Here is a 23753-nt window from a genome sequence, read left to right on the forward strand (position 1 = left end):
GAAAGAAAGAAAGAAAGAAAGAAAGAAAGAAAGAAAGAAAGAAAGAAGGAAAGAAAGAAAGAAAAGAAAGAGAGAAAGGTTCAGCAGTGGTGTGAGTACAGCAAATAGCTCTGACTCAGTTCAACAGCTGAAACAGTCCCCCCCACTCCCCCACCCCCCGCACCAGAACACAAATAGCATATATAAACCTTCATACGTACCCTTTCAAGTAATGAGAGCGTAGCTTTTAGGGCACCCTCAGGTCGTCCGAAGGGAAAGCAGTATCTTTGAAAATAAAAAGGGGAACAAAACATCATGCATCTAATATTAACTTAAGAGCTGTGATTACGTGGCAAGAACTGAGAACCTTGACAACAGGAGTTACTTTAACTGTTAAATTGTACCAAGTGTGTGATTTCAAGGTCTTGAACTAGCAACACGTCAACTATGATGAAAGGAGTTCTCAAGTCTTCATAAGACAAGCACTAAAAGGAAGAAACCCCAGTCACTGTAGAAAGGATTATTGTGTAACCATCCTGTTGAAGGTTTGATATTTAAGGTCCAAGAGAAGATGAAATGATTTCTCTCATACCTGCCTGAGTTAATATGCAGGAGAAGAAGGTATACACACCCACCATATACCTAACTTTGAAGAGCAACAGTTTCACTCCCTCTGTTTAGGGACACCACACAGCTACCATGTTTAATTCTTTCACTTCCCTAGGTCACATGGAGACCCTGCACAGAACTTCCTCAGGAGAGGAACCAATCACAGCCGTTTCTTGCCTGATGGATTCTGACTGCAAAGCAACAAGTAGAAGGCAGATAACTGACTGAGGCCAGACACAGGCTCAGGGAGAGAACAGACTCCCTTCTACGGTCAGTGGCCACAGCGTGCTAACAGGTGTGTTCTTTCTTTATGTCCATCCCCACGTAAGGAGCACTGACAGCCAGAGCTGGTACATCCTGCTGGAGCCACCGGCTTTACTAACCGATTCAGCAGACACTAGTCCCTTTCTGAGGCTGTCGCTCCTCCCAGGACCCAGCTGGCTGGCCTTATGCTGCCATCCCACTGTAATTTAGAAATCCTCAAGCTAATGAGTTGGGAAGAAGCTTACTTATCTCCATGTCCTACTCAATTATCCAGTGGCCACTGAATAAAATTCTTTTTTTTTTCCACATTGTAATTTGAATGGATTTACCTAGGAAGCACTTTAAGTTTCGCATTGAAATGTGTTTAGGAAACCAAAAAAAAAAAAAAAAAAAAAAAAAAGGATAAAAGTCACATTTCTTTTTTCCTTTTAAAAGAAAGGTATTTGAGTTTGTTTTAGGGGTTGTTAGTTTCATAAAGTTTCTCCAGTAAAGATAATTGCAAGTGAATACTTTCCAAATTTAGTTAACCGGGCTTTTCTTCAGAGGATTTATCATTTACTTACTGTTAGAACATATACTTAATCTTGCCTCTCTCTGTCCTGTTCTCCAACGTACAAAAAAGGCACAGTCAATTTATTTTAATAGAGTTTCCTGTGTAATGGTGCTTTTTATACCTTGGCAAATTAGCAAAATAGCTTTAACCATTCTGTATACTTTAAAGCTTAATCCACATTTAAATAAAGCGCCAATTTGGTCCTTGTAGTTCCCTCGCCTGCTTAGTCTTTTCAGTGTATTTGCATAATCCATCCATTGTCTTTTCTATTGTTTATTTCCATTAACCTGTGGGTGACACATTTTATGAATAGAATGTTACTGATCCTCAGATTACATTTAGCATTTCAGGGCTCTGAGGTCCCAATGGGTATGTTCTGAATTAGCATTGGCTGTGCAGGATGTGTAAATAATTCAGCACATTTAGAGTAATCCTGAATCAATAACGTACTGAAAATAACTACACAGAAGCTTAATTAATCTAAAAGAAGTTCTAAAAGAAGGGGAACATTTTGTTCTGCCTCCATTCAGGATAAATATTTTGGATTTTTGTTTGTTTGTTTGTTTTACCAGTCTTGACAGCTATGCACCAGCACAGCAAAGTGGAAAACATTCGATTACTGAATAAAAATCAATCACATTTAATGCCCAATCTGAGCAAAATGAATCCAACCTCATTCCCACTTTGGTAAAAGAGTTTCACAGATAAATGAACCAGGTTAGGCTCTTCCTATTTTGAAGCACTGCCCCTTTCCATATTTAAATGCAGCATTAATTATTTACTGGAACTCCGTGTGTGCAGTGTTTCCTCTTCTAACAGGCTTTTTGTAGCAAGAACTTGGGCCCTTTATGTTTGCTCTGCCTTACCCCAAGTAATTTATGTGATTCAGAAAAAATAAAATAGACAGGTCAAGTTGTAGCTGACACCTTTAACATTTATCTCTTCAACCTGTATTTACAATTTTAAGAAGCCACCAAAGTAGTTTCCAAAGTGGGTTGCAATACCACAGCCTTACCAACGGGATTTGAAAGTTCCAGTTTTTCTGTGTTCAGATTTGCTGTTTTGGTTTGGGGATATGCTAAGAGGTTTTTGTTCGTTTCAGAGGCTGGTCTGGAACTCCTCATTCTCCTGCTTCAGCCCCTCAAGTGTTAGGATTTCAGGCTTGGCCGCTATGCAAACAGGCTTGGCCCAAACTGCAGTTTTAAGTTGTATTTCCATCTTGAATAGTATGTTTTCTTTATCTATCATACATAATTCTCATCCCTTCTACTTAATGAATTCTATCATTTGTGGTTATCATCTAGTATCCACATTACATTAATTGAGGCAGAACCAAAAAAATTGTGGGGACATGGGGGAAAAAAGAGCCCTTCCCTTTTAGAATCCATTTGAACCCTCTGGCTAGGTCAGGAGAAAATCAAGATTTCCAACACAATTAAAATGTGCTAAAGGAACAATCTTCTTCTGTATAACGATATTTTCAAATAAGAATGTTAAAGTGGAAATAAATGACAGTTGAGACTTTACTTTATGTGATATTTTCCCTTCCCTAGCTTTAAACTACACATTTCTAGGAATCTTAACAGAAACCACATTTATGGTAAAAGACAGTCTTAACTCTTATGCAATCCTATTGATTGTGGTTTTAACTTATCAGCTGAAATTCCACCCACAGTACCTTTAGAGCTTCCCTATAGTCTACTTTATTGAAAAAAGAGACTGAAGAAAGAGAAAATTTGTCTTAACCTTTGAGATGTCCCTTGAGGAGCAGGACAAATGGATATCTGGCTACAGCTAAGACAATCAGGCGGCCTCTACTCTGAGAAGGCCCCGCCCACACTCTTGGGAGTGCCTCTTCATTTCTTTATTTTCAATACCCTCTAACTCTGCGCTGTCTTGCCCTTCCTTACTTTCCTCCCTGTGGTGAAGTCAGGGATCAGTTTTAGCTGAATGGAGGTTCTTCAACAGTAAAAGCAACGTTGTACCTGGACATTTTTATGAACTTATTTTTCCAATGGCTTGTTTACGTGTTGTGTATGTCAGCTTTTCACACCATCTCTGGAGTTCTTATTTGTTCTTTGAAGTTTTATTTAACTTTTCAACCTCGTTTTTGATTGATGCTCTGTTTTTTGTTTGTTTGTTTTGTTTTTTTTAAACTTCTCTCAAGACTTCAATAACAGATCCCCCCACTTTCCTTTCCCCATACAAGTTTTATTATTTCCAAATCGGCACCTCCCTTTGTTATCTACCAGCATTGGGCTCTTTACCCTATGTCAAATACTTCTCTCAAATGTCTGATGAGCTACATGTGTAGCCATGCTCAAAAGCACATTACTAGAAAGTGAAAAGAAGCTGCGCAAGGAGGTGGTTCTTAAAGAGGCCAGACAGTTCTTGCAGAAGGTGCCTCTCGCTGAGATATTAGGGAAGCCTTAACTATCTAGAGCTGTGGGCTTTTCCCCTGGGGATACTGAGACATTTAGGCGAACATGTTTGTAACATGTAAACCTGCCTAACTGCTGCTAGTTTTGGGAGCATCAGCTATAGGAGTTGGGAGAAGAATGTCAGTCTCAAAGTTGCACAAAAGAATCTACCTATCAGTCAGGTGTGATGGTGCACACCTGTAATTCCAGCACTCTGAGAGGCAGAGGCAAGCAGATCTCTGTGAGTTCGAGTCTAGCCTGGTCTACAGAGTAAGCTCAGGACAGCCAAGGCTACACAGGGAAACCCTGTCTCAAAAAACAAACAACAAAAAATAAGTTCTTCCTATCATAACTTTTGAACATGGGTGATGTTCCTCTCCCCTCCACTTCCATCCAGGTACCATCATTTTCTCTGGGGAATTAATATGTAGACTGACACTCTTACAGAAGAGCTGTGTTGAGAGAGAAATCTGAGGCTCTAAGTACCTCTCAGCAGGTTTATAACTCATTCTTCACACTCACTTTCTGGAGGTGCTCTCCACACACCAATTCCTGCATTTGTCGGGGGAGTTATATATGTCAAGTGAGCTGTTGCATCGACTTTCCATTGCTGCCCAGGATTCTGTCCCCCTGGAATGTCTTTACTAGCTATTGCTCATCTCACTTCTATTAGATTTTCCAGGTTCTTCATCATATGTTCTGTTCTCATACTTCACCTTTTAGATTCATGACACTCCTCTGGCCATTATGTTCAATGTCTGTCAAGAAACTGTTTGGTTTATTCTTATTGTATTTGCTCTTTAAATGCATCTCTGGAATATTATTGAGGCTAAATGACTTTTCATATATGTTATTAATAACATGAACTTTATCTTCTCATACTCTCAAATACTGGGCTTAAGCTCTTGGCCTCACTTATGCTAATCAAGTAGGCTATTACTGAGTTACCACCACACAATGTGCTTGCTACAGACTGAATCCAAGCTGTCGGAAGAGCAGCAAGAACTCTAACCACTGAGCCATCTCTCTAGCCCACAACTTTTATTTCTTAGACGGAGCCTCACTAAGTTGCACAGGTTGACAGTAAGCTCTTGATGTTAACCCAGATGGGCCCTACACTTATTGTTTTCTTTCTTAGCCTCTAAAGTAGCTGGTATTACAAGATCGAGTTTCACTGAAAGACTCACAAAGTACATTAAAAAAACTATATTTCTGAGGGTCAAAACTTTTAACAACAGTGAATGCAGAAGCAGACCTCTACAAATACAAAATCCTTCCTTAGGACAATGTTTTATATGTAAACCAAAAATGTATGTAGAGAACTAAACCTTAAGTTTGAAAGCTGAATACCGTTATGCTTTTAGGTCACTGTTATCCTCATGGTGAGCTATCTTTGAATGTAGTCATTTTCCAGTGTGAGTCTAGAGACATCACCTGTACGACTGATTCCATTGTCTCTACCTCTTGAGGTCATGCTATCACCTGCTGCTGAAAGCCTCCAGTGTAGACCCACAGATGCGCGCCTTCTTCCTTGAGAATTTATTGCTTAGTATAATTCTTAAAGCCATAATCCCTAAGCTCTTCCTATTTTGGATAAAGATACAAGACATAAAGTGGTCAAATTCAAATATAAATAATAATTTGGTTGGCATGTATATTCATAAAGCTTGTTGATTTCTGAAATGATTCCAAATCATATAAGCATCTGATAGACATTCTAGAAGACAAAATTGATGTAAAAATACTTCATAGAGTCTAATAGTTGTAGTAGAAGAAAATATATTAGCATATTTATATGTATGTCTCTAACCACTGGGTTCTTTGAGACTAACTAAAATCAGGGCAATAACAGTATCAAGCTGTTCATCTTTCACTCTGCAAATGAGTCTTAGTGTTGTTGTCCAATCTTCCTGGCCAAGGAGCACTAGGTGCTATGTCTTACGTTATGAATACAAAAATAGCTAATAGATTAAGCAGTGAATTTATTAACCATGTTATTCAGGGACAGTTAAAGACACAAATAATTGCTAAAAGACTTGAGACTATTCCTTGGTGGAAAACTGAGAATGTCTCTAGCATGGACATGGGAACCTCCTTGTCTGGTGGTTAAAAAAAAAAAAAAAAGAAAAGAAAAGTCACTAGAGCCAGGATGGAAAAATTTATGCAAGGATGAGAACGCAAAGAAAAAGTATGAGTTCTAGCAGAAGGATAGTACAACAGGAATGGCTAAGGTACAAGCACAATGGAAACAATGAGCGGCCGGGAGGCAGACCACAGAGTGAAGACTGGATCATACACTGCGAGCCACTGGGGCACACTGGTAATTGCCGAGTGGTGGCAAGATTTAACAACAACAGCAAAACTGCATTGGGGGATGGAAATAAAGCAGCACTGGAGAAACAGATACTTGGCTCAAACACAATACATACCTGAAGTGGCTTATCTGGTTTTCTAAAAGGGAAGAAAGTCTGTCTTTTATCTCCTCAAATCTTTCTTTCTCTTCCACTGAAACAGTTCCAATTCCATCAGGCCTTAAAAAAAATGAAAATCAGCAATTTGTATTAATAGATTATTTACCTTGGAGGATTTTTAAATACACAAGTGCATCCCTAGATCATTCAGACAATCAAGTAAAAGGCGTATGAGCCTTTGTTGTGTTTACACTGGAAATTTAATGGAAGTATTTGCAGCCATTTACTTCATATTTTTGACCTAGAATGAATGGAATAGATTTATTCTTTTAGATAGCCTTCAAGGTAAATGATGACAATAAATAGTTTCCAGATACACAGAAAACAATAACTAGTCCTTGAAAATGGCAGGGAAAATGTTCTCTAGTGGAATTAAACATCTGACCAATTAAATGCCCATCCCCTGAATGAAACTATTATAAAAATAGACTGAATGCAAGTGGAAATATCTTAACTGCTTCTCTTCCAAATAAAAATAAACAAAACATGAGGCTGGCTATATTTAAATTTTGTACAAAAAAAGAAATTTTGGATAAATATGTAAGACTGTAACCAGTAGATAAAATACAGTTAGCAAATTTTATTTAGAAATTTCTCAAAAATTCTGTATCTGTTTACATCTCTGGCTGTTTAGGAGTCATGTGAAATTTGAGAACATAAATTTAAATTGTTCATGTTAGTCCAGAGGTAAAAAAAAAAAAAAAAACAACAAAAAAAAAACACATTAATATTATAGTTACTTTAAACCTTGGCGCTTGATAATGGGCAACAGGCATTTTCCTTATTAGCTGATTTTAACTGATTGTATTTTCCTAAATATGTGCACTCTTTATTCCAGAGAATCACTATTAACACATATGTATAGAATATGTAGAAACAGGGATTATTAAGTGGAAAGAGAAATGGTTAGAATTACTTTACAAACAAGCTTTTAATTTGATGTTTCTCATGTGTGTGTGTGTGCATGAATATATATTTCACACTTGTTAACTAGTCAATTAGGACAAAAGCAATTAATTTGAAAGTTATACCTGAACCTTACTGACATAATGATCTTCTAGTCACATCTAAGCATTATTTAAATAAGAGGACTTTGTCCTTATATACAATAAATAATTTGTGACTTCAGAAATTTACACGCTGTTGGGAATTAGTCTTTGAAAACATTTCTTGCAATTATAATTAATTTCTAAACAAGGAAATATTTAATTTTATATTTAGAATAACACATCAGATACATTTATCATGAAGGAATGCATTTTGAATATTAACTATGGAAAGACCAATGACAAAGTACTGGTACTGATTTTCCAAGTGCTTTTAGGAGGGAGAAAATGCCAAAGTCTAAGTTATCCAGCAGAAAAGTATGTTATAACTTATTCCTCAGGAAAGGAGAGTCCTCCCCCCATCCCAGCTCATCAAGTCCCATCAGGACTGAGTCCTCTTCCCCTGTGGTCTGGAAAGATAGCCCCACCATGGGAAATGATAAAAAAGCAGGCAACAGAGTCCATGTTAGAGACAGCCCTGTTCCCTCTACTAGAAAAACCCACATGAAGCCCGAGCTGCCCAGCAGCTACATTTGTGTAGGTCGCCTAGGTCCAGTTCATGCATGGTCCTTTATTGGGTGCTTGAGTCTCCACAAGCCTCTCTAGGCCCTGTTTAGGCCAACTACCTTTTAATGCTGGTGTTTTGCATTAACTGACTCAAGCATTTTCACACACTGTTTCAAAATCATCTGTTACTAAGTAAGTGTTAACACAAAGCCCAGACAATTTTACTAGTTATTAGTAAACATTTGTGACAAGGATCACAATAAAACTTCCTGACTTTAGTGGTTCGTTTTTGTTTAAGACAGGGTTGTGCGTATCCCAGGCTGGCCTCAAAGGGCCTATGTAGCCAGAAATGCCTGTCAATGCCTGATCCATCTCCCAAATGCTGGATTACAGGGTTGCACTACTATGCTGGTCTTGTGGCTCTCAGAGCTGGCCCCAGGGCTCTGTGGATGCAGGCAAGCCCTCTCTCAGCAGAGCTGTTTCTTCAGTGTATCAGTCCGATACAAGTCATTAGCCTTGGAACTTGGGTATTCATATAGAACGAGCCCTAAATCAAATTGTTACACAGATGACAATGTCTTCTGTACAGTTACTTATGGCAGGTTATTTCACAGCAGGCCACGAAAGTTTATTACTAGAAAGTACAAGCCAAACAGGTAAATATACCCTGGATGATTTGAACTTGCCTTTATCTACACAACCTTTTTAAAAAGTGCACTGTATAAAGCAAACTACTAAATATTAGGAATATGACGTAGCCCTCTAATCTAGGTTATCAGAGATGAATGACAATTTAGTTGCAATCAAGCCCCAGGGGAGATAGCTTAAGGACTTTTAATAATAAAGAAAAGTAACTCTTGTATCGTTAGCAGTGCTCTGCTGTCCAAAGAAACACTGCAGCTATTAACCGCAGAACGCAGACTGTGCGCCCGGCATTTCACCAGGTGTTTCGCTTGCAGAGTATCACACTGCTCCTAGTAGTCCTGTCTGAAGGACGGTGTGATTCAGGGAGGTAAGGTTACTTCTCCAATACTGGAGAGGCCAGAAGGCTAGGCTTGAACCTCGGCCTCCTACAACCAGAAGCCAGTGTTCTCCATGCCTATGCCTTACTTGCTTTCTCTTTTACTTTCTTAAAAAAGAATGAGCAGAAAATAAAGGAGTATGCAGCCACGGAAGCTGTATTTGAGGAGCAATAATGCGGGGAGCATTTTAAGCATTCTTATTTATACCAGGTGTTTCCTACATTACTTATGTAAGGTAGAAAACTTAAAACCTGGTGAGTTTAAAAACGATGTTTCTTATGCATTAGCTGAAGATCCTAAAACTTTGCCGTTTAGACAGCATGAGTGACGCATTCACAGGAGTCCTGAGAGAAATCTTAACCCAGGTACAGTTTATGAATGGGTTTTAGAAGCTTTAGAATAACAGGGATTTTATTTATTATCTAATTTTATACATATGAATGTTTTGCTGCATGTATCTCTGTGCTTTACATGCATGCCCAGTGTCTACAGAGGCCAGAAGAGGGCAATGGATGCTCAGGAAATAGAGTTATAGAGTTGTGAGTTACCATGTGGGTACTGGGAATCAAACCTGGGTCCTCTGGAAAAGCAGCCAGTGCCTTTATTTACTGAGCTACCTCCCAGGTCCCCATGCTAGATAATTTAAAACAACAACAACAACAACAAAAAAAAAAAACATGAAACTTACAGCTTTATTAGAACCCAGTCATTCCCTCACAACTCTCCCCACTGCTCTTGTAGGACCACGATCAGTTCCACCTGAGCATTGCCATAGCCCTCTTGATGTGGCTCCGACAACCCTGTCTTTATCAAGTACCGGGAGCACCTTACTGTGAGTGTCTTCAGATGTGTCCTATCTCATTTCTTCTTGGCTTAAGACACTGTCAATGATGACACTGTTTACAAGCCAGAGCCTTTATAGTCATTGGTCTACGACGCCAGCACTGACCCCTCCCCACCGCCCCACTGATCCATCCTCCCGTACCAGCCTCTTAATAACTCTCGCTGTCGTATATGAAGATTTGTTTTCCCATTTTCACAGCCGGCTTTCCCCGCCACGTCCATTGTGCGTAAGGCCACTTGGCATTATGAAATGATCACTATTATTTATTCTTTGCCTCTTTCTTGCTACACCTCTGGTATCTAACATGCTGGTTGAGATACTGTTGCTGTTCTGTGCAGTCATACTAATGAAACAAAGGAATGTGACTCAGAAAGTAAGAATTGCTACCTGAGGTAAGATAGCACAGAAAGTGTGCTGCCCACCTGAAGACTAGGTAAACGCGTACCATTTCTTAGCAGTGTTACCAGAATTTAAGTGAGTAGGAATACATGTATCACAGGAAAGTATGAGGAATAGAAAGTTTTGTAAAAGGGAAGCAGGAGCGGGGCTTGTAAATGAGGTACTTTGGGTAAAATCACACTAAGTAAACGGAAACATTTGTTTAGACTTAGCAGAAAATCTCTAGTGTTTAGCTGTCATTTTAGTTACCTTCAAATTAATTTACTTTAAATATCAAGAAAATAATTATTCTCCTGAGGTATAAAAAGAAACAAATAACAATGCACCTTTCACACTGATGAAAAGAGTGGTAAAATGTGGTTACTTAAAATTCTAACATAAATGAATTTATTTTTACCTGACTGTTAACTGGAGTTTAACTCTATGGCTAACAAATATTAAAGTGGTATTGAGAAAAAAAAAAGGGGGGGTATTGTCATGGATCAAGATTTAATATTCTCATTTTTTTTTTCTTTTATGACTTACAGCAATAGAAGTAGATTTCAATGAAAGTGGAGTGCTCTGTGAAAGAGGCTTGAGTCATAAGCGAAGCATAAAACATAGTGGCAGTAGAAATCTTTTTAATTTTGGATGAAGCCGAACTGTTTATGACAGTATTAGTAAGCAGCTAAATAATGAAGACAGTTTTGTCTACGCTCATCAAACTTTAAAGAGTGTTAACGGACAGAACTCTTACACTACAACCCTCAGCCGTTAACTGACAGCCTGAATTCCCCTGTGGCTACTCATCATGTTCTGTTTTCAAAGATCGCCACACACACACACACACACACACACACACACACACACACACACCTACCTGCATTCATATGTAACTACATGCACATGTATACGCATACATGCAGTGAAAATTTTTGTTTGAAATGCAAATCCGTTAACAGAATTCATGAGGGCTATTTTGATCATTCTGTAGAATACAGTATTTTTAACTTGTATTAGTCAACATGGCAGATTACAGTGTCGTGTGACACTATTCTTGAGGAGGAGTCATAAACAGATGTGTATTCATCCAAGAGAGAGAAGTAGCAACAGAATCAAGGAAGGATACCACTGAAGTCCAACTTAGGGAGCCAATGAGTTTTATGGGTTCCTTACAGGAATGTGGGTAAGGGGCTATTTAGAATAGCAGAAATAACCCAAAGATAGCCAAATGCATCAAAAGGTCACCTTCCTATGGGTGAAAAAGCTGGAAATGCAGACCACACCATGGAACTTAGACAAAGCTCCGCATGTTGGAGACTGTCCTTTCCAGGCAGCTCAAATGCTCTGAGCCTCTTCTAAGCAGCTAAGCTTGTCTGAGAGAATCTCTCATCAGTCCTTTTTGCTTATGTATGCTTGAGGAGTGAGAGACCTACTGACTCTAGTCAGTTTCAGCAAGTTCCTGAGGCTTTTGAGTTGCTTATTCCCTGAGCTTTATGAGCTCCCCTGCAGGGTGGAATGTTTAGTGTACCCTGAGTCTCAACAAGCTTCCCTCCACGGTTGAGGCTTATCTCCAAGAAATTTGCCTCATGACAGTTATTACAAGTGGAAAAATACCATCAGGTGAGTCTGCTTGTCTTGGTTTGATGAACTGTTGTAGGAGCTTATTTACAAGCAAGAGAAGACAAATGCTACAATTTAGGGGTGCTCTTGAGTTTCTCACAGGTGTCTTGTCACCTGCCTTCTCCTCTGAGGAATGTATGACATCTTAGTTTCCCCTAGAGAGAGTGAGAAGGGGAGAGACACCTAGAGGGTGGTATTTCTGAATTGTCGATTCTGCCTGCAGCACAGCAGGTAAAGCCACTTTGCACTTCGTGTATTTCCCACCAATATCCATTTGTGAACAGAATGGAAGGGAGAAGAAGTCACAGTGCGAGAATAAGAATGGTGGGAGATGATGCAGGAAAAAAAACAAACCAGTAATCCCCTCTTCTTTGTTTCCTAACCTGTAATACTTCCTATTGTTTCAGTCAGAATTGGTGTGTATTACAGAAACGGTGTTTTTCCTGTTCTGAAGTTGTAAATACATGGGAGAAATTAATTAGATCCATACCTTCTTATTGAGATGGGAGAAGGATAGTCTATAAAAAGAAATAGAGAAAATGAAAATTTGAAATTATATTGTCTTTCCTGCTCTCTGGAGAACTATTTTTTATTTTTGAAATTAATATATAATCACATTATTTATGCCTTCCCTTTCCTGCCCCCAACCTTTCTCATGCAACCCCCAACTCTTCAGAGACAATCCTTTCTTTGTTTTTTGTGGTACATATATGATCTATTGGAGACTGTAAACATTAATAGATACTTCTACAGTGAAAGCAAAAATCAGAGTTTATAAAGATAGCAAACTTGATGTAATTTCTAGGTTGTGCCAAAGACAAAGAGGTTTCTGATAGCTAGTTTCTCGTAGGAACACACGAGAAAACCTAAAAAAAAAAAAAAAAAACAACTATTTCAAACTAAGAGCATTGCTCTATACAACTCTAGAATTCAAGAGAACAAAATTCCATAAGAAGTTTCAATTAAGAATAGAAAAAAATTAGCCAGGTGCAGTGATGCACCTTTAATCCCAGCACTCAGGGAGGGAGGCAGAGGTAGGCAGATCACTGTGAGTTTAAGGTAAGTTTAAGGCCAGTCTGGTCTACAAAGTGAGTTTAGGACAAGCAAGGATACACAGAGAAACCTTGTCTTGAACCCATCCCCCATACCAAAAAAAAAAATTTAAGATCTCTGCAGAGTTCTTTGATAGCTATCTATAATCTATTTCTCTCTCTCTCATTGGTTCCTTATATTTAATGTTGTATTATATAATATAATGCATTTTTAAATAAACAACATTATAGACAACTAGAGAAAAGGAATTCAGAAAAATAAAAGCAAAGAATAAAAATATTCTATAAAATGCCAATCAGCATTTTATAGAATGTTCCATTTTATAGGAAGTACCATCTTACAAATATTGTCTCTAGTTTTATTTCTATAAAACTATAAATCTACATTATTCAACTTTATTTTCTATAAAAATATAGATCTATATTATTATTCAATAAGCATAATAGACATTTATAATTTATCTTTTCTAATGGAAGACAATTTCATCACATGGCACATTTATATAACTCTCTTCTAGTACTGATTTGGAAGTTCTTCCTCTAATTTATCCACTGTAAATCATACCTTAATAACTAGTTTTGTACTGTATGTTCTTAAATCATATGTATTTTTTCCTTGGGAAAAGTCTCTGGAGTATATGCTAAGTTAAACATGTCAAATACTTGCGTATTTGATCGATTATAAATGTTACCTTTTTAAAGTACTTACCTTACAATCTGACCTGTAGTGCTTGAAATCATCAATTTTCTTGCAGCAGCATTAGCAGTAATTTTTATCATTTGTTATAATTATTTTAAGGATTATATGTGAAAGCCGTTTCCTTTTCAGTATAAAGTTCTACACTTAAAATGGCAGCCATCTTACTGTGTAGTTTGGGCCATTTTCATGGGCCATAAAAATCACTTCACTGAATCCATTAAAGTATTCAGCTATTAATTCTACTAAGTGTTGTCACAAAGAGGAATATTTGGAGCATGCCACACTGTCTGGACACAGTCCATGAATGAAGCTGGGTGAGGAGATTTCTGAGAGCAGAGGTATTGTAACCTTTGTTCTTCCATGACATGGATTAAAGTGCTTCTGTGCCCCTCCTGGGTCTGGTAAACAGGAGCGGGTTTTGCTCCAGATTCATTTTATCTTGTTATTAAAAAGTGTTTCCAAGTGTGACTTGTCCTCTTGAGTGTACAGAGCCTCAAGTTATGTGAACTTTGCTCATTTGCCTTTGCTTAACCCCCAAGATTCCCTCAGAATGTAAACTGATTCTCTGAATGAAGTTGGCTATTGCAAGAGCCATTAGACCATCTCATTTTTAGGCCTCGCTTCATACCGCCAACTAGAGTGGTAACACCATAGTGCCAGAGTTTCTCTCAGGTAATTACAAATCTCTCCCTCTCACTTTTCCTCCTGAACCACATTTGTCAATTTATTAATTAAAAGACACTGAAGATATCAAACAGCACACTGGGTATGAAATGTAGATAAATATGTTTCTTGACTCATGGCTGAATAAAACGTTCTGACAAAAGAACCTGAAGGAAGAACTGTTTATTTTTTGACTTATAGTTCTAAGAGATACAGTCCACTGTGGAAGGGAAGTCATGGAGGCAAAAGCAGGAAGTGGTTGGTCACCCTCGGTCAGACAGCAGAGAATGCGTGTGCTTAGCTCTCCCCTTTTTACTCAGCACAGAACAGCAGTCCACGGAACAGCAACCACCCACATCTATAACAGGTCTTCCTACCTCAATTCACCTGAGGTAATAGTCCACTGAAATGTCCAGATTTCCTTTTTTGGTGCTCTAAATACCGTGTTGCCAATCCATCACACTGTCTGACACTAGAGATGTATTAACAGAACATAAATTGCCATCTGCATGAGCAATGGGTAAACCAGAGATTCAGAGAAGAGAGTGGAGAAGAAAAAATGTTAGGGTCAGATAGAAGGGGAGGAGGTCCTTCCCTATCAGTGAAGTAGGGGAGGGGCATAGGAGAAGAAGAGGGAGGGAGGGTGGTGGGATTTGGAGGAAATGAGGGAGGGGGCCACAGCCAGGATACAAAGTGAATATGTTGTAATAAATAATAAATAAAATTTAAAAAACCTATAATGGTACTCCAGAAGCGATGACAAACATGACTCCTCAGATCTCAATCAGAGTAAATCGAAAGAAATGCAGGTACCCAAAATGAGAACAGATGGTTCAGAAATCCACACAGAAACTACTGAGAATCAATGAAAAGAAACACACATACATAGGTATATTATAATGAGCTTGTCTATCCTCCCACACTCACTCTTAAAAAGCACAAGCAGAAGAATGTTAATCACATTCCAAAAGCAGTAAAAGTAGCTGGAAAAAATTTTTTAAGAAGCGGTCTACAAATTCTGAGAGAAAATGATCAAGAGAATATCCCTGTATACACAGCAAAACCTTCTTTAAAGGGTAGGGTGCCAGAAAGACATTTCCAGATAAAAATGTCCATAACTACGGGGTTCTCTTACAGGAAATTCCAAAGAATTATACTTTGGGCATAATAAAACTGTTTCTAATTATAAGCAAATATTGGTTATTAAATATTTAAATATAACACCCAATAATTTGTATGATTAGAAAATAAATTACACAACCAGAAACCAGATGGTACAGGCTCACAAGCAAAGAAGGCAGTAAAGACCTGAGGGAAACATATTTGATTTTTGCGTGTAACTTTACAGGTTCAGCCATGTACCTGGAAAATATTCAAATTCACCTGGTGGAAAATGTAAACTATTAGGAGAAAAATATGCAACAGTGATGATGACCTCAGTGAGCTAAAGGAAGAAGGCATTCCGATTGTGTGCCAAAAATAAAATGTAGACTCAAACAGTAAAAGTTTATTTAGTTTCATTGGAGTGCATGTCAATGGTAAAGTAACTGAACTAACCAAAATATTGTCACACTAAAAAATTAAAACAATTTACTTTACACTAAAATTCAAGACTATAAAAAGCCAAAAGTACAAATAAACACATATGAGACAGATATAAAAAAGAAAGTGACAATACTTGTCTAAATAATATTAACACAAAATCAAGACTAGTTCTGATACTAATACCGTTCACAGAAAGACTGAACAATTTCAAGCTTGCAAGACAGACAGAAACAGAAGAAAGCAGTAGTGGAAGATCTCCACACGTATCTAACAGGCAACCTTTGGTAATGGCTAGAAGACACAAACCACATAGATTCTGCTGGCATTAACTACATCCAGGTAGGAGAGCAATTGGAAAAATTTACAACTTTTGGAACATTTTTAGAGTTTTGATATTTGATAGTTAGCCGTAAAGAAATCCCCATAACTTACAAAGAATTGCTGTCTCACAGATCACATAATAAAATGAGTTCTGATCTCAGTTCTCAAGAATTTAAAGATGGTTAAAAATTCTTAAAAAGGAATCTTAATGTTTCCTGCATTGGAAATTTATAGTGTGTTGTCAAAGTAACATTTAGGAGGGCATAAAGTCTCAAATCCTTTATTAGAGTAGATATGATACACTATAAATTAGCAAGGTAGGGGAAAAAATTCCTCAAAATCAAGGAAAAAACAATTAAAGGAAAGGAAAAAAAATCCATGACAAGAAGAGGTCAACGAAGTAAACTTTTATGGTGGTAAGATGACTGTAGTCTTCAAAATCAACAGCTGTAAGAAACATAGAGGGCAAAGAGCCACCTTTACTACTTGAAAATGAAAGTTAAACAACCAACATAGCATGAAATGGAACGATAAGGGACTTCTAGATGGAATGTGTTTTGTGACCTGGTGACCTCCCCTCCTCAGCAAAGAGGAGAAGAGCTAAGCTGCCGCCACATTGAATACTGGAGAGTTACCCACTCATAGACTAAAGAGACCGCACACAGTGCTGGATTCTAGGTGGCAGTATCTGAGTGGCTTGCTGCCAATGCTGGGGTGGTAGTCCTTAGTGAAGAGACAGTGGGTAGCAGTGTTCAGATGCTTCATTGCTGGAAAGAGAAGTGACAGATAAGGATGAAGGAAAAGATAAGATGAACGCTGTAGTCCTGGGTGAACAAGTCCTTGAGACCTGGTTTGTTGATATAATGTTCTTTTGGAATGTGTACACTTTACCCTTGTCCATTCAAATGCTGATTTCTCTCCCCTGTGCTCTGGTTTCAATCCTGACATTGCACTGTAATATTTATTCTAAGCATCACCTGTCTCAACTTTGTGTAAACATGCCAAAATAAAGCAACTAGCCACAATGTTGAGCAAGGGAAAGGAAGCAGGAAGAGAGGGAGGAGGAGCCAGAGGACAGGAAGGTGGGAGGCAGAGAAGGGAGACGGGAGAGCTGGGAGAGCAGAGCTAGAGGCAGAGGTCCTGGAACAACATGTAGAATGAACTGAACCTAAGATTTCACAAAAAGCAAATATAATGGGTGAATCTAAATGTTAGAAAACTATGAGGGCTTGGAGGTTTAGGATGGAGTAATTATTGCCCAGCATTTTTTTCTAGGTTAACTAAATAAATCCCAGTCCCTGTGTGGTGATTTGGGTGTACAGCTGTTTAGGATTAACCGCAGCTTTAGTAAGATACAGCAATAGTAAATATCAATAACCACCTACAACAAGATCTTGTTTTTGTCTCTGGCAACAGTGAGCATCCCAAAACACCCCCTTCTTACAGGCCCTTCTATCCAGTGCTTCAGAAAAATCCCAAAGTTGCTTAACATGAACAGAAAACAGAGGAAACTAATCATCCAGCCTTAGTAACTGTTCTCCAAGATGCAGTCTGTCTCCCTCTCTTCATGGTAGGCTTCTTTCCTCCAGCTTTAGCCTATACTTTTGTTAATCTTCCATCCAGGTCTACAATGTTTCCAATCAATGTGGTGAAAAGGAGCTGCAAGATTCCAGAGAGTAACTTCTGCCTGAAGCTTGTTTATAGAATGCTCCGCCAACCATGCTGCTCAGCCTGCAACTGAGCACATGCTGCTTAGACAGCAAGACCCTAGAGGCTTGTGTACCTAATGACCTTTTCTGACTGATGAAAGAAAATCTGAAATCCAAAACTTTTCCATCATCATACTCAGCCACAGTTGGCAGTATCTAATAAGTAAAATTTAAAGAAATGTTTTAAAATTAAAAAAAAACAACAAACAAACAAACAAAAACATTTGACACCCCAAACACTTCTTGTCCCAGTTATTTTGTGCAAGGGGTTGTGCACTCACACAGTGAATATAAAAGGTCACGACTGATGCTTCCACAGTATCTTATCAGAAACAAATAGTTCACATGATTTCATTTGATCTACTTAGGAACCAAAGCAAATAGGTTGCAACATTGTTCTTAGTCACAGTGAACAAGTAAGAGGTGCCGAGCAGAAAGATCAGGACCAGTTGTTCAAACTCAGAGGCCCGGTGTGTAGAAGAGTCAGAGGGAACAACACAGATGCTTTGCTTGCATCTAAGTGCTGTTGAGACATATCAGGCCTCCCCTTTCCTCCACGTTCTTTATTTTTCTATTGTGTTGAGTGTATATTTGCCAGGTGTGGTGGGGCACGCCTGTAATCCCAGCACCCAAGGAGGAGGCAGAGGCAGGAGGATCTCCATGAATTCAAGGCCAGCCTGGCCTACAAACTGAGTCCAGGCTGGGACTCCTGGGAAACCTGATCTCAAAAAACAAACAAGTAAACAAAAAGATACTTACCATGCATCATGTTGAACTAGGTTGGACAAGTAAAGATAATACTGAAAATGTGTGTCAAAGCAGATTTAGGGATGTTCTATATTTCCTCCAAAACTTTAAAAAACCACACGATTTGCATTAGAAAGGCATTCATTCATATTATATTTTTTCGGCCTTGTGCATTTAACACACAGGCTGGAATCTGTCAGGTAAGCCGTATATTAGGGTCAACCCTGCTGATGGCATTTGATCTGACTTCCCACTCGTTGGAAATGAACTTCTTACGCTTAAAATTTTGGTGATATTTATATCTGATTTTTTTTTAACAGGGTCTCATGCATGTTGGCCTCAAGCTAGCTATGTGATGTAGGGCGATCTTGACTTCCTGGTCCTCTTGTCTCTTCCTCCAACATGCTAGGATTACAGTCTTACATATCATTTCCTTCAGCTGCATACCTATGCCTAGATTAAAAAGCAGTAGTGAACATTCCTATTATCCTCTGATTCATTATTAGTGATTTTACTAAAACATGCATTCTTATATCTGAAATTAGATTGGAGAGCTAGAAACATAATCCCCAATCAATGACAATCAAGAGGTATGTTAGCATCCATGAAGACAGAAGTATCAAAATATTATGATCTGTCAGAGGTTTTTCTACCCCCCTGCTATGATCTGGAAGCTGCAGATCAAAAGGGTGATTTTTATACATACTACAGTCACATTGGACACTTTTACCTAGTATTTGAAAGCCATCACATCAGAGCTCTCCTTTGACAGTCTTGTAGCGGATCCAGGTGTCTTTACTGAAGGAAGTGGATGGGTGAAGTGGATGGGTAACTATACTGTAGGTCTTACATTAAATTGGGACATAAAAGCCATTTTATGTGTAGCTTTCATTTCTCTACCCTTGGCTTGACTTACAAAATTAAGACGTACACACACACATATATCAGCCTCGAACTTTGCCCTGAGGAGGTTTTGTTTCTCGCATCTCTTTTCACCTCCCTGTCGGCGTGCAGTGGGACTGTCATTGTGAGGGCTGTGTCATTCACGGGTGTGTGTGGTTATCTTTCTGAAGGAGTGGGTCTGTTTCTGCCCTTGACTCACTTTCCTTTCTTCTTTCCTTCTTTCTGTCTTCCTCTGTCTTGGTACCAGCCAGGCCCTTTCTGCTTATGTCTCTCCTTTTATTTCAGAGGGCTATTCAGTGAAGATGCGGCACATAGAACGCGCACACCCAGCAGGCTCAGCACTGCATGATGGGTTGTGCTCCCTGAAAAAAACTCACTCCAGACGCTGCTGCTGTCCTTCACATCAGCTAGTAACAAAAGGCAAGCCTGCTTCCTTTTAATTTTTTTGTCAGAGGTGGTTTTCAGGTAATGAACAAAACGATTCTCTATGTGTCTTGACAGATGTAAAACTGATCAAAAAAAAATGATGACGACAGACTGCAGAAAAGTTGGGACTTGATACTGACATAATTCTTAACAAATCTCCAGACAGACAAATATCAGGCCTGGTAGATGCACCACAGTAGCACATTCTCAAGAAAGATGTGATTAAACTACAATATTCTCAGCAAAGAAATTAGTAATATAATCACATACATGCTGCAATACTTGGGCTTAGCAGGAGGTAGAATGGCTGAACCACAGGCTCTCTGTATTCCCTCCTTTCTCAAGCTTACGCCTTTCTGGGCCTGATGGAGAGGGGGCTCAGGAAAGCTCACTAGAATAACAGCAGCTCATGCTGACGGAGCCCCTATGCTTCTCTAGGGCCTTGACATTGCTGTCCCTGTCTTTCATACCTAAGAACTCCGAATCCCAAGAAGGTTAAGCCGTTTTCCAAACCAGTTTAGTCTTTCAAATTTCAAAGCCAGGATCCCAGTAGACATGTTTTGGCCCTTTTATTCTTTGACCATGGGAGCAGGACATTTTGGCTGCAAACATCATAGGAAATGCCACAACTCTCAGCTTCTTTTCCATAACATTAATCTCAAGATGAAGTTTGAATTTCCCTCAAACTCTATTTCTTCCTTTCTTCTTTTTATGTTGCATCCACCCAAATGTTCAATCTGAGACTGACTCACTGCATATATTTTAACTTTTTATAAAGTAGACTTAATGGGAAAAATGGGTGAAATATGCAGGGACATATAAATACATTCTATTTCACTATTTCAAGTTACATGACCCTGGAAGTCCACACCTGCTCTAGGGTGTGTGCTAGTATTCTCTTAGCTCCCTCTCCTCTCCTAATACCTTGCTTATTAATGCATATATACATATATATATGTAAATATGCTTATATATGTATATATATGTATGTATATATGTATATATAAGCATATTTACATATATATGTGTATATATGTATATATATACATAAAATCTGCTATATATAATCTAATGATATATATATATATATATATATATATAATTTGTTTCTTAATAAATAACAACTTTGGGCAAGAAGAGAGGTGGCTCAGAGGTTAAGAGCACCATCTGCTCTTCCAAAGGTTCTCAGTTTCAATTCCCAGCAACCACATGGTGGCTCATGCCCATCTATAACGAGATCTGGCACCCTCTTCTGATGTGCAAGTGTACATGTAGGCAGAACACTGTATACATAATATATAAAAAATAAATCTTTTAAAAAAAACAAGATTATGAAGAGAATGATAGTTTTGTAGAATAAAGGTAACTATAGCAACCTCAGATTCAAATCAGGTTTCCTCTCAGGCAGTGGCTGGCATTCCTGGGAGCATCAGGAGATTCACATTAAAATATGTCTCAAACACACAAATTTGGGGGGCTTATTAGTTGAATGAGTGTTTGCAATTTAATTCTACCTTTCAGCATCAATAACCAAATTAATCTGATTATATAATTTTCTTTGGGCTTGCTTCAAAGAAGTCTCTCCACACATCAGTGAATGCTTTCCAACACTGGGGTTTCATTTAAAGCCTAAGACCCAGGAGACACTGCAATGGCCATGAGACATTAGTGGCTTCTATGAAAGAGCTTTGGACATAGGCTGTCAGGCAGGAGCCTTCGGAGTCCCCCAAACCAGCTCTCCTATCATACAATGCACTGAGGGCTCAGTCTGTGAAAATGTAAACAAAAAATTAAAGAAAACAAAACCCAAACAATAACAACAAAAATAAACTACAGTTGGCAAAATTTTCCTACTACTCAAGCAGACATGGGCTTTCTAAACATGTGAAAAGATGTAAAGATCCCAAGACTAAGACCAACTCTATTGTAGTCTGAGGAATTACAGCAGTGGAGATTTTAGCAGTTTCATTGTATCCGTAATATACAAAGCATTGCATTAACGAAGACAATAGGTTAATGATAATAAAGTTTTAAATTTCAAAACATGATCTAGTAGGATAGAGGCAGTTTAACATAGCCACACTCATAAGAAACAGGTTAAGGAATCAACAGATGAAAGACGTTTAGGGTTTGAATGAGCTAAATAAGTGATCTCCCAAGAGTTTCAGATATCTTACTGTGAAAAACCAGGAAAACATGAAATATCCCACAGAAATTAACAGGTTATATGGGATAAGACTATATGTACATAACTTTGTAAGACAGAATGGAACAATAATGGGAAAAATTGATAGCATGGCTCAGAATCTATTTTTAACTTAGTAACAGAATGGAAATGAATTACTAAGAGCTTTGGAACAGTATATGGTTAAAAGTTAATTAATTTTAAAGGTGATTGATAGATCACTAATTGAAGAAAAACACAGAGATGAAATCTTTAAAGGCAAAAGAAAACCAAAAAACAAAGAAGGCCAGAATTAGAACAGATAACTGGAAATTAAAAATGGAGACATTTGTGTGGTAATACATAGACATTGACAGTGACAACAATTGTCCTAAGGGAGAAAATAATGCTAAGTTAGATGTCAAGAGGCCATTAGTAAAAAGAGATATTGACACAAACAAAAAATTCCTTTGTTCATTGAATATTTATGAAAATTTTATTTTGTATCGGGAATAGTTCCGCCCATTGATAGGAACTATGAGAGTTTTTCTAAAAGCTGGATGAAGTCCTAGATTTAATTTTAGATACAGGAGTTTGACAATGTTAACAGAACATTCCAGACGATAATAATTGTCAGTAGAGCTGTGTAGCTTTGAAGAATAACTGAGTGGGAATTACCTATAGAGAGAGGTCAGTGGAAGCTTTGGAAGTGGGGAAAAAAAAATGTGGGGTGAACCAAAACGAATCTTCAAAACATGAAACCAGGCTTGGGAACTGAGGTGAGAAAGGTGTTGCAGCATGCTTAGGAATCTGGAGGACCAGGAAATATTAGCAGCAGGATGATTGGAATAAGAAAATGAAGGTGAGAATGAATACATAAATGAATGCCTGAAAGCATGAATGACTGGAGAACACAGGAGGGTGAAGTCAGAGGAGAGGAATTATACAAGGATAATGGTGAGAGAGGTTTGATGAAATCCTAGATTTAATTTTATATATAGAAGGTTGACGGTGTTAGTAGAACATTCCAGATGTCAACTGGCAGTAATGAAAGCCCTCAGAGTTGATGTGGTAACAATACTTCAGCAGCATTTTTTAATATTACTGTAACAGAGTTTTTAAGTGTCCTACATTTCCTGACATGCTTCATTCCCAGTTATAACTCATGACTTTGCTTTTGTTTTTTAATAGATGGGTACTCTACAAAACATGAAGAAATTCAACCCAAGTCGCTCAGCTATTAAGTATCTACTTGAACAAATGTGTTCTGAATTCTGAGTTTTTGAACAGTATGCCATTCTGTAAATAACCTGAAACTAACCAGGTTTGTGAGAAGAAAAGAAAAAAAAAACAAGAAAGAAAAAGAAAACTGCAGAGACAAGTTATAGAACAATAGTTAAACAAGGTCAAAGACCCTGGTTATGGACCTTGGTTTTAGGAGGAACCTTAACAAAATTAATCTGGAGTCAGTTTTAGGAGAGCCATGTCATGGACGAATTTATGAGCCTAGAGGTACAGAGTTACAGAGGGCTACATCAGGTGATTTTTTTTTTTTTCTTAGTAAAACAAAGATGCACGTTCAATGGCTCAGAACGCTCATGTAGGATACTTGCTCCAGAAAAATTTAAGTTAGAGAAGGGGCTGAACGGAGTCTCAGCACACGTCTGGTGTCTGACCTTGCCTTAACAGTGAAAGTTTATTCCACAAAGGCTAAGCAAAGATCCTTTGCCCTGCATTATCAAGTCAGCAAATCCTACACACACACACACACACACACACACACACACACACACACACACACACACAC

At 38.2% G+C, this 23753-nt stretch overlaps 1 protein-coding gene across 8 annotated transcripts in view; it reads right to left on the bottom strand.

Annotated features, from left to right (window-relative positions):
- Positions 1–23753, bottom strand: part of Cadps2 (calcium dependent secretion activator 2) — a 486122-nt gene that overhangs the window by 95130 nt on the left and 367239 nt on the right. For all 8 annotated transcript variants that reach the window (XM_055608125.1, XM_055608124.1, XM_055608126.1 and 5 more), the window contains exons 14-15: positions 6255–6356; positions 201–264 (exon numbers count right to left, since the gene is read on the bottom strand). In XM_055608125.1, the coding sequence (XP_055464100.1) occupies positions 201–264; positions 6255–6356 (166 nt within the window). The remainder of the gene's footprint in view (positions 1–200; positions 265–6254; positions 6357–23753) is intronic.

This window comes from Psammomys obesus, unplaced genomic scaffold (genome assembly GCF_907164565.1).
Source record: "Psammomys obesus unplaced genomic scaffold, mPsaObe1.curated_primary_1811, whole genome shotgun sequence".
In the NCBI taxonomy this organism is placed as follows: domain Eukaryota; kingdom Metazoa; phylum Chordata; class Mammalia; order Rodentia; family Muridae; genus Psammomys; species Psammomys obesus.